This window comes from Taudactylus pleione, unplaced genomic scaffold (assembly GCF_031769625.1).
Source record: "Taudactylus pleione unplaced genomic scaffold, aTauple2 ptg000913l, whole genome shotgun sequence".
NCBI classification, from domain to species: Eukaryota; Metazoa; Chordata; class Amphibia; order Anura; family Myobatrachidae; genus Taudactylus; species Taudactylus pleione.
The window spans coordinates 202,458-214,529 of NW_028285314.1; the positions used below are offsets into that span (position 1 = coordinate 202,458).

General features: G+C 47.5%; 1 protein-coding gene across 1 annotated transcript in view; it reads right to left on the reverse strand.

Moving 5' to 3' along the window:
* LOC148473730 (lysozyme C-1-like) overlaps positions 1-12,072 on the reverse strand; it is a 104,983-nt gene that overhangs the window by 12,839 nt on the left and 80,072 nt on the right. The window contains exon 2 of the mRNA XM_088459521.1: positions 11,067-11,225. Coding sequence (XP_088315647.1) covers positions 11,067-11,225 — 159 coding nt within the window. The remainder of the gene's footprint in view (positions 1-11,066; positions 11,226-12,072) is intronic.

The window sequence follows — 12,072 nt, forward strand, 5'->3', positions numbered from 1 at the left end:
GTCATTCCCCTCATCAGGCTTTTGCAGAAGCAGCTGGAGAAAGTGAAGGAGGAGCTAAGACGGAGCGATTCCGCTTGGCATGTGGGACTTGTGGATGAAGCCCTTCATTCGCTTTGCCAGGATTCCAGGGTGGTCAGTTTGTTGAAATCAGACTAGTACATTTTGGCCACCGTGCTCGATCCTAGGTTTAAAGCCTATGTGGTGTCTCTCTTTCCGGCCGACACAAGCCTGCAGAGGTGCAAAGACCTGCTGGTGAAAACACTGTCAGCTGAAGCGGAACGTGACACGTCAACAGCTCCTTCTTCATTTTCTCCCGCAACTGGGGCTGCCAGGAAAAAACTTAGGTATCCTAAGCAACCCGCTGGCGGTGATGCAGGGCAGGCAGGACCAAGTTTGGACATCTGGTCTGGACTGAAGGACCTGGCAACAATTTCTGACATGTCTACTGTCACTGCATATGATACTGTCACCATTGACAGAATGGTGGAGGATTACATCGGTGACAGCATCCAAGTAGGCATGTCAGACAGTCCATAACTGTACTGGCAGGAAAAAGGCAATTTGGAGGCACCTGTACAAACTGGCTCTATTTTAGCCAGTTGCCCCCCCTCCAGTGTGTACTCCGAAAGAGTGTTTAGTGCAGCCGGGAACCTTGTCAGCAAAAGGCATAGGAGGTTGCTTCCACAAAATGTGGAGAAGATGATGTTCATAAAAATTAATTATCAACTCTTCCAGGGAGACCAGCCTCCAGAACGTACAGAGAGACCTGTGGTGGTGGATTCCAGCGGGGATGAGTTAATACTCTGTGAGGATGAGGATGTACACAACACTGAAGAGGGTGAGGAATCGGTGGATGAGGAGGATGAGTACGACATCTTGCTTCCGTAGAGCCAGTTTGTGCAGGGACAGATTAATTGCCAGCTTGTTTTGTGGGGGCCCAAACGAACCAATCATTTCAGCCACAGTCGTGTGGCAGACCCTGGCACTGAATTGATTGGTTTGTTAAAGTGTGCATGTCCTGTTTATACAACATAAGTTGTGGGAGGGCCCAAGGACAATTCCATCTTGCACCTCTTTTTGTTCTTTGCATTTACATTATGTACAGTTTGGGGCCTAGTTTTTCAAACTGCCATCCTGTCTGCCACTGCAGTGTCACTCCTAGATGGGCCACGTGTTTGTGCTGCCCACTCGTATTGCTTAGAATAGTCATCCAGCTACCTCGGTGCAACCTTTTGGACATAAAGTTGTGGGAGGGCCCAAGGACAATTCCATCTTGCACCTCTTTTTGTTCTTTGCATTTACATTATGTACAGTTTGGGGCCTAGTTTTTCAAACTGCCATCCTGTCTGCCACTGCAGTGTCACTCCTAGATGGGCCACGTGTTTGTGCTGCCCACTCGTATTGCTTAGCATAGTCATCCAGCTACCTCGGTGCAACCTTTTGGACATAAAGTTGTGGGAGGGCCCAAGGACAATTCCATCTTGCACCTCTTTTTGTTCTTTGCATTTACATTATGTACAGTTTGGGGCCTAGTTTTTCAAACTGCCATCCTGTCTGCCACTGCAGTGTCACTCCTAGATGGGCCACGTGTTTGTGCTGCCCACTCGTATTGCTTAGCATAGTCATCCAGCTACCTCGGTGCAACCTTTTGGACATAAAAACACTATTGTGAGGTGTGAGGTGTTCAGAATAAACTGGAAATGAGTGGAAATTAAGGTTATTGAGGTTAATAATAGCATAGGAGCAGAAAAACCTACAAATTCTGTGATTTTAGCTGTTTTTATGCTTTTTTAAAAAAAAAATACAGATCCAAAACACAAAACCCAGAACCCAAAACACGGAAGGGTGGTTTTGGCAAAACCAATCCAGATCCAAAACACGAAGAAAGATCCAGATCCAAAACCAAAACACAAAAGACGAAAAGTGGCCGGTGCACACCCCTAATATATATATATATATATATATATATATTAGAGATGCGCGGGTTCAGTTTTATTTGGTACTTATCACCAAATTATAACAAGTTAGGATTTGTTCGGATTTCTCTTATTGCCTATCCAAGAAAAGTGTCAGCCGGATAGCCTATATGATGCCATTTTTGAGATCCGAACATATCCGAGTAAAACTGATGCCGCACATCTCTAATATATATATAATTGGTAGAGACGTGCGGGTTCGGTTTTACTCGGATTTACTTGGATTTGTTCGGATCTCAAAAATGGCATTTTATTGGCTATCGGCTATCATGTGTTTTGGATAGCCAATAAAATAAATCCAAACTAATCCATATTTGCAATAATTTTGGCGATTAGAACCGAGTAAATCTGAGTAAAACCGAACCCGCACATCTCTAATAATTGGTCTGCTAGTTTGTTTGTTTCATTATGCAATCGGACACCCCTGCACTGATTGGGATGAAACCAACGTGAGGTGGTCCAGTTGGATCCTGGCCAGGATTTAGGGTGGTTAGAGTCCTGGTCCTGTTGGTGTACGCTGGGCAGAACTTTGACCTGGGTGGAACCTGATCTGAACCTTTCACTGGATGGATTTGGACGAAATCAGAGTGGTAACATTGGATCCTAGAAGACATACTAGGGGTGTTGAGGTCCCGGGGTACACTGGGCAGAACTTTGACCCGGGGAGCCTGTTCTGGGCCTTTCCACGGGATGGATTTGGATGACATCCTATAATAAAAATTAATAAGTTTTAAACCCGGGCAACGCGGGGTACTTCAGCTGGTATATATTGGCGTATACATAAGGCTTTCTACAGGCAAAGCAGCCATCTGTTTCTGTAAAAGAGCTTAACAACCAAATATCTGAATACTTACTTTGGCAGCTTATCCCACATGCATTTACAGCTCCTACTGTTTTCCCGTCATTGCACCACCACTTGCTGTTGATCTGAAAAATCCCATAATCTCGGCTTGGTCCATTGTTGTGTATAGCTGTAGTGTTGTAGCTACTTTCATGATTGGCAAGGCTTATCCCTGTGCATAATTCAATGACAAAGTGAGTATTTCAGCATTCTGGACCTTATTGCCAACCCCATAGTGCTGGCAGCTATTTTATGGACCAAGGGCGTGACTCATTATGGATCGCAATTGCAACCGCGTACGCAGATTGGTCAATGGTGCATACTGCGCATGTGTATGCATCGCAGTCAGAGGCATCACTAACCTTAATGACACATTGTGCGGATGGTCTATGTACCTTTGCGCGCCGTAGGCCTGCGGCCCGGGAGTGGGCGTGGCTTCCCTGAAAGGGGAGTGGCCTCTGCCTGCGAAGCCATGCCCCCTTGTTTGCTGATCTTGGGGGCATTATTGCCTCCTGTTCTCTCAAGACAGAGGGCTTCCCCAGCGCTTCTGCAGCTGATGTGGCAGCCCACAGTCTATCCCTGCCTGTCTCCGTGTCTTGGCTTCACTGTGACACCATCCATAGGGGTGATACCAAAATAGCGGAGGAGGTCTGCTATTTTTGTGTCACCCTCTCAGATGCTGTCACCCGGTGCGGCCCACACCCCCTGCACCCGCCTAGTGACGCCAGTGATCGCAGTGCACTTGCACGAGTTAGCATTGCGATCGCTCTGCGTTCACCTATGCAGATACAAAGCAATTGCAAACAGAGGGATGGGACGTCAACATATGGGGGTGGTAACGGGGGAGTAGTCGTAGAAACGTAGGCGTGCCTGCCCGTTTGAACGCCATTGCATGGGCATGTATAAATTAGCCAGTGCAATGGCATATGCAGCTTGTGTACTCACTGTGTGCGATGAGGTTAGCAATTTCTGAGTAAGGTCAGACCTGCTGTAATTGTGAGTGAGGGGCCGGTGTTACTCGATGTTTCCAATGTATATGCAGGATTGCAAGGTATTACTGATGTGCAAAAACGGTATTTGGTGTCTCTATGGTGGCTGTGCGATTGCAGTCATTAGCATATTTTCGCAGTCGGCCTGAGTGTGTAATCGCAGCTGCGATCACAATAGCGATCCATAATGATTCAGGCCCTAAATCAATTTTCCTCAGCATGTAGTCTATCAATGCAGAGAAACATTGGTGCTGATGAGGAGTTGGCAGTAAGTTGGGCATGTGACTCAAAGGAAAAGTGCAAGGAAAAATTTCATTTCTTTGTGGTTATGCAGAACTGTACACATCTCATTGCGTTGTTAGTAGGGGTGAGCGGGTTCGGATTTCTGAAATCCGAACCCCCCCGAGCCCCCCCGATCCGAGTCCGATCCGAGTCAGGCTCGACTTTTCCCGCCTGACTCTGATTCTGAAATCGAGGCAAAACGTCATCATCCCGCCTTCCGAGTCTCGCGGGTTTTGGATCCTATATAAGGTACCCGCGTCGGCGCCATTTTCTCACTCGGCTGTGGACAGTGAAGAGGGAGGGTGGGAGTTAGGGCTGGCTGGGCTGTGTAGTGTAGTGTAGTGCAGAGTAGTGTTGTGCTGTGCTGTGATGCGCTGTGCTGCTGTTGTCCATAGGGGCTGTGTCCACTACTTCAAAGTCCATAGGGGCTGGCTGGACTGTGTTGTGCAGTCAGTTCTCCATAGGGGCTGTGTCCACTCCAAAGTCCTGTGCAGTGTCCCAGTCCTAAAGGGGTGCTGTAGTGTTGTCCAGGGGGTGCTCTGTCCATCAGGGGTGCTCCCCCCAAGAGCTAAAAAAATAATATATTTTCTGTGTTTGTGAATTGTGTGCGCAGTAGCCGCACGTGCTTCAATAAAGTAGTGCCAAGCGTGCGCCTGTGTCATAAGTAAAGGGCCGGCTGGCTTGACCGTTAAAGGGTGCTGTAACCCCCAAAGTACACTCCAGTCCAAACCAAAAAAAAAATTATTTTCTGTGTTTGTGAATTGTGTGCGCAGTAGCAGCACGTGCATCAACAAAGTAGTGCCAAGCGTGCGCCTGTGTCATAAGTAAAGGGCCGGCTGGCTTGACCGTTAAAGGGTGCTGTAACCCCCAAAGTACACTCCAGTCCAAACCAAATAAAATATTATTTTCTGTGTTTGTGAATTGTGTGCGCAGTAGCCGCACGTGCATCAACAAAGTAGTGCCAAGCGTGCGCCTGTGTCATAAGTAAAGGGCCGGCTGGCTTGACCGTTAAAGGGTGCTGTAACCCCCAAAGTACACTCCAGTCCAAACCAAAAAAAAAATTATTTTCTGTGTTTGTGAATTGTGTGCGGAGTAGCCGCACGTGCATCAACAAAGTAGTGCCAAGCGTGCGCCTGTGTCATAAGTAAAGGGCCGGCTGGCTTGACCGTTAAAGGGTGCTGTAGCCCCCAAAGTACACTCCAGTCCAAACCAAAAAAAAAATTATTTTCTGTGTTTGTGAATTGTGTGCGCAGTAGCCGCACGTGCATCAACAAAGTAGTGCCAAGCGTGCGCCTGTGTCATAAGTAAAGGGCCGGCTGGCTTGACCGTTAAAGGGTGCTGTAACCCCCAAAGTACACTCCAGTCCAAACCAAAAAAAAAATTATTTTCTCTGTTTGTGAATTGTGTGCACAGTAGCCGCACGTGCATCAACAAAGTAGTGCCAAGCGTGCGCCTGTGTCATAAGTAAAGGGCCGGCTGGCTTGACCGTTAAAGGGTGCAGTAACCCCCAAAGTACACTCCAGTCCAAACCAAAAAAAAAAATATTTTCTGTGTTTGTGAATTGTGTGCGCAGTAGCAGCACGTGCATCAACAAAGTAGTGCCAAGCGTGTGCCTGTGTCATAAGTAAAGGGCCGGCTGGCTTGACCGTTAAAGGGTGCTGTAACCCCCAAAGTACACTACAGGCCAAACCAAAAAAAAAATCAATTTCTGTGTTTGTGAATTGTGTGCGCAGTAGCCGCACGTGCATCAACAAAGGAGCAGCGCCAAGCGTGCGCCTGTGTCCCATAAGTAAAGAGCCGGCTGGCTCATTTCTTAAAGGCTGGTGTAACCCAAAAGTGCACTACTCTCCAGCAAAAATAAAAAAATATTTTCTGTGTTTAGCCGCACGTATATATCAAATCGATATAACATAAATGGAGGACCAAACTTTCTCCGATAAAAATAAAATAGAGAAAGATCAAGAACCACTTCCTCCTAGTGCTGAAGCTGCTGCCACTAGTCATGACATAGACGATAACATGCCATCAACGTCGTCTGCCAAGGCCGATGCCCAATGTCATAATAGAGGGCACATACAATTCCAAATGACAAAGTTCAGGAAAATGACCTTGAAAAAAACATTTAAATCAGCTGAAGAGAAACGTAAACTTGCCAATATGCCATTTACGACACGGAGTGGCAAGGAACGGCTAAGGTCGATCCCTAGTGTGTTCATGACTAGTGGTTCAGCTTCACATGACGATGGAAGCCCTCCTCCCACTAAAAAAAATCAAAAGAGTTAAGCTGGCAAAAGCACAGCGAAGAACTGTGCTTTCTAAGAAGATATCACAAATCCCCAAGGAGAGTCCAAGTGTGGTGGTGGTTGCGATGCCTGACCTTCCCAGCACTGGACGGGAAGAGGTGGCTCTTTCCACCATTTGCACGCCCCCTGCAAGTGCTGAAAGGAGCACCCACAGTCCACTTGCTGATATGCCAATTGAAGATGTCACTGTGGATGTACAACAGGATGAGGATACTGGTGTAGCTGGCGCTGAGGAGGAAGTTGGCGAGGAGGATTCTGATGGTGATGTGGTTTGTTTAAATCAGGCTCCAGGGGAGACAGTTGTTGTCCGTGGGATGAAAAAGCCCATCACGGTCATGCCTGGGCAGAAGACCAAACATTCCACCTCTTTGGTCTGGCAATATTTCTATCCAAATCCGGACAACAACTGTCTTGCCATATGTACCATATGTAAAGGTGAAATAAGTAGGGGTAGGGACGTCAACCACCTAGGAACATCCTCCCTTATACGGCACCTACAGCGCGTTCATAAAAAGTTACTGTCAAGTTCAGAAACTTTGGCTAAGACCGTAAGCAGTCCAGGGACACCTAAATCCCATTGTCCTGTTGTATCCAAGCACCTGCAAACCACAGCGTCAACTCCCTCCTCGTCAATTTCCTCCTTAGTCAGGATCGGAAGTAGTCCTGCAGGCCATGTCACTGGCATGACTGACTCTCCTATTAGGGATTCCTCCGGAGGATCCTGCATTGCTACGCCTACTGCTGCCGCTGCTGCTGTTGCTGCTGCTGGGAGTCGTTCATCATCCCAGAGAGGAAGTAGGAACACCACTACTTTTACTAAACAATTGACCCTCCAACAGTCCTTAGCGAGGAGGATGAAGTACGACAGCAGTCATCCTGAAGCAAAATGTATAACTGAGGCCTTGACTGCTATGTTGGTGTTAGATGTGCATCCGGTATCCACCATTAGTGCAGTGGGATTCAGACAATTGATGGAGGTAGTGTGTCCCCGGTTCCAAATCCCGTCTAGATTCCACTTCACTAGGCAGGCGATACCGAGACTGTAGAGAAAAATCAGAAAAAGTGTCCTCAGTGTCCTGGAAAATGCCGTTGTACACAATGTCCACTTAACCACGGACATGTGGACAAGTGGAACAGGGCAGACTAAGGACTATATGACTGTGACAGCCCACTGGGTAGATGTATCACCTTACGCAGCAACAGCAGCAGCGTCACCAGTAGCAGCATCTCAGAAACGCCAGCTCGTTCCAAGGCAGGCTACGCTGTGTATCACCGGTTTCAGTAAGAGGCACACCGCCGACAACCTCTTAGAGAAACTGAGGGAAATCATCGCCCAGTGGCTTACCCCACTTAGACTCTCCTGGGGATTTGTGATATCTGACAACGCCACCAATATTGTGCGGGCATTACATCTGGGCAAATTCCAGCACGTCCCATGTTTTGCTCACACAATAAACTTGGTGGTGCAGAATTTTCTGAAAAGCGACAGGGGCGTGCAGGAGACGCTTTGGGTGGCCCGAAAAATTTCTGGCCACTTTTGCCATTCAGCGACTGCGTGCCAAAGACTGGAGCGCCAGCAAACACTCTTGAACCTGCCCCGCCATCACCTGAAGCAAGAGGTTGTGACGCGGTGGAACTCAACCCTCTATATGCTTCAGAGGATGGAGGAGCAGCAAAAGGCCATACAAGCCTATACATCCACCTATGACATAGGCAAAGGAGGGGGTATGCACCTGACTCAAGCGCAGTGGAGAATGATTTCCGTGTTGTGCAAGGTTCTCCAGCCCTTCGAACTTGCCACACGTGAAGTCAGTTCAGACACTGCCAGCTTGAGTCAGGTCATTCCCCTCATCAGGCTTTTGCAGAAGCAGCTGGAGAAAGTGAAGGAGGAGCTAAGACGGAGCGATTCCGCTCGGCATGTGGGACTTGTGGATGAAGCCCTTCATTCGCTTTGCCAGGATTCCAGGGTGGTCAATCTGTTGAAATCAGACCACTACATTTTGGCCACAGTGCTCGATCCTAGGTTTAAAGCCTATGTGGTGTCTCTCTTTCCGGCCGACACAAGCCTGCAGAGGTGCAAAGACCTGCTGGTGAACACACTGTCAGCTTAAGCGGAACGTGACACGTCAACAGCTCCTTCTTCATTTTCTCCCGCAACTGGGGCTGCCAGGAAAAAACTTAGGTATCCTAAGCAACCCGCTGGCGGTGATGCAGGGCAGGCAGGACCAAGTTTGGACATCTGGTCCGGACTGAAGGACCTGGCAACAATTTCTGACATGTCTACTGTCACTGCATATGACACTGTCACCATTGACAGAATGGTGGAGGATTATATCGGTGACAGCATCCAAGTAGGCATGTCAGACAGTCCATACCTGTACTGGCAGGAAAAAGAGGCAATTTGGAGGCCCCTGTACAAACTGGCTCTATTTTACCTCAGTTGCCCCCCCTCCAGTGTGTACTCCGAAAGAGTGTTTAATGCAGCCGGGAACCTTGTCAGCGAAAGGCGTAGGAGGTTGCTTCCACAAAATGTGGAGAAGATGATGTTCATCAAAATGAATTATCAACTCTTCCAGGGAGACCAGCCTCCAGAACGTACAGAGAGACCTGTGGTGGTGGATTCCAGCGGGGATGAGTTAATACTCTGTGAGGATGAGGATGTACACAACACTGAAGAGGGTGAGGAATCGGTGGATGAGGAGGATGAGTACGACATCTTGCCTCCGTAGAGCCAGTTTGTGCAGGGACAGATTAATTGCCAGCTTGTTTTGTGGGGGCCCAAACGAACCAATCATTTCAGCCACAGTCGTGTGGCAGACCCTGGCACTGAATTGATTGGTTTGTTAAAGTGTGCATGTCCTGTTTATACAACATAAGTTGTGGGAGGGCCCAAGGACAATTCCATCTTGCACCTCTTTTTGTTCTTTGCATTTACATTATGTACAGTTTGGGGCCTAGTTTTTCAAACTGCCATCCTGTCTGCCACTGCAGTGTCACTCCTAGATGGGCCACGTGTTTGTGCTGCCCACTCGTATTGCTTAGAATAGTCATCCAGCTACCTCGGTGCAACCTTTTGGACATAAAGTTGTGGGAGGGCCCAAGGACAATTCCATCTTGCACCTCTTTTTGTTCTTTGCATTTACATTATGTACAGTTTGGGGCCTAGTTTTTCAAACTGCCATCCTGTCTGCCACTGCAGTGTCACTCCTAGATGGGCCACGTGTTTGTGCTGCCCACTCGTATTGCTTAGCATAGTCATCCAGCTACCTCGGTGCAACCTTTTGGACATAAAGTTGTGGGAGGGCCCAAGGACAATTCCATCTTGCACCTCTTTTTGTTCTTTGCATTTACATTATGTACAGTTTGGGGCCTAGTTTTTCAAACTGCCATCCTGTCTGCCACTGCAGTGTCACTCCTAGATGGGCCACGTGTTTGTGCTGCCCACTCGTATTGCTTAGCATAGTCATCCAGCTACCTCGGTGCAACCTTTTGGACATAAAAACACTATTGTGAGGTGTGAGGTGTTCAGAATAAACTGGAAATGAGTGGAAATTAAGGTTATTGAGGTTAATAATAGCATAGGAGCAGAAAAACCTACAAATTCTGTGATTTTAGCTGTTTTTATGCTTTTTAAAAAAAAAAATACAGATCCAAAACACAAAACCCAGAACCCAAAACACGGAAGGGTGGTTTTGGCAAAACCAATCCAGATCCAAAACATGAAGAAAGATCCAGATCCAAAACCAAAACACAAAAGACGAAAAGTGGCCGGTGCACACCCCTAATATATATATATATATATATATATATATATATTAGAGATGCGCGGGTTCAGTTTTATTTGGTACTTATCACCAAATTATAACAAGTTAGGATTTGTTCGGATTTCTCTTATTGCCTATCCAAGAAAAGTGTCAGCCGGATAGCCTATATGATGCCATTTTTGAGATCCGAACATATCCGAGTAAAACTGATGCCGCACATCTCTAATATATATATAATTGGTAGAGACGTGCGGGTTCGGTTTTACTCGGATTTACTTGGATTTGTTCGGATCTCAAAAATGGCATTTTATTGGCTATCGGCTATCATGTGTTTTGGATAGCCAATAAAATAAATCCAAACTAATCCATATTTGCAATAATTTTGGCGATTAGAACCGAGTAAATCTGAGTAAAACCGAACCCGCACATCTCTAATAATTGGTCTGCTAGTTTGTTTGTTTCATTATGCAATCGGACACCCCTGCACTGATTGGGATGAAACCAACGTGAGGTGGTCCAGTTGGATCCTGGCCAGGATTTAGGGTGGTTAGAGTCCTGGTCCTGTTGGTGTACGCTGGGCAGAACTTTGACCTGGGTGGAACCTGATCTGAACCTTTCACTGGATGGATTTGGACGAAATCAGAGTGGTAACATTGGATCCTAGAAGACATACTAGGGGTGTTGAGGTCCCGGGGTACACTGGGCAGAACTTTGACCCGGGGAGCCTGTTCTGTGCCTTTCCACGGGATGGATTTGGATGACATCCTATAATAAAAATTAATAAGTTTTAAACCCGGGCAACGCGGGGTACTTCAGCTGGTATATATTGGCGTATACATAAGGCTTTCTACAGGCAAAGCAGCCATCTGTTTCTGTAAAAGAGCTTAACAACCAAATATCTGAATACTTACTTTGGCAGCTTATCCCACATGCATTTACAGCTCCTACTGTTTTCCCGTCATTGCACCACCACTTGCTGTTGATCTGAAAAATCCCATAATCTCGGCTTGGTCCATTGTTGTGTATAGCTGTAGTGTTGTAGCTACTTTCATGATTGGCAAGGCTTATCCCTGTGCATAATTCAATGACAAAGTGAGTATTTCAGCATTCTGGACCTTATTGCCAACCCCATAGTGCTGGCAGCTATTTTATGGACCAAGGGCGTAACTCATTATGGATCGCAATTGCAACCGCGTACGCAGATTGGTCAATGGTGCATACTGCGCATGTGTATGCATCGCAGTCAGAGGCATCACTAACCTTAATGACACATTGTGCGGATGGTCTATGTACCTTTGCGCGCCGTAGGCCTGCGGCCCGGGAGTGGGCGTGGCTTCCCTGAAAGGGGAGTGGCCTCTGCCTGCGAAGCCATGCCCCCTTGTTTGCTGATCTTGGGGGCATTATTGCCTCCTGTTCTCTCAAGACAGAGGGCTTCCCCAGCGCTTCTGCAGCTGATGTGGCAGCCCACAGTCTATCCCTGCCTGTCTCCGTGTCTTGGCTTCACTGTGACACCATCCATAGGGGTGATACCAAAATAGCGGAGGAGGTCTGCTATTTTTGTGTCACCCTCTCAGATGCTGTCACCCGGTGCGGCCCACACCCCCTGCACCCGCCTAGTGACGCCAGTGATCGCAGTGCACTTGCACGAGTTAGCATTGCGATCGCTCTGCGTTCACCTATGCAGATACAAAGCAATTGCAAACAGAGGGATGGGACGTCAACATATGGGGGTGGTAACGGGGGAGTAGTCGTAGAAACGTAGGCGTGCCTGCCCGTTTGAACGCCATTGCATGGGCATGTATAAATTAGCCAGTGCAATGGCATATGCAGCTTGTGTACTCACTGTGTGCGATGAGGTTAGCAATTTCTGAGTAAGGTCAGACCTGCTGTAATTGTGAGTGAGGGGCCGGTGTTACT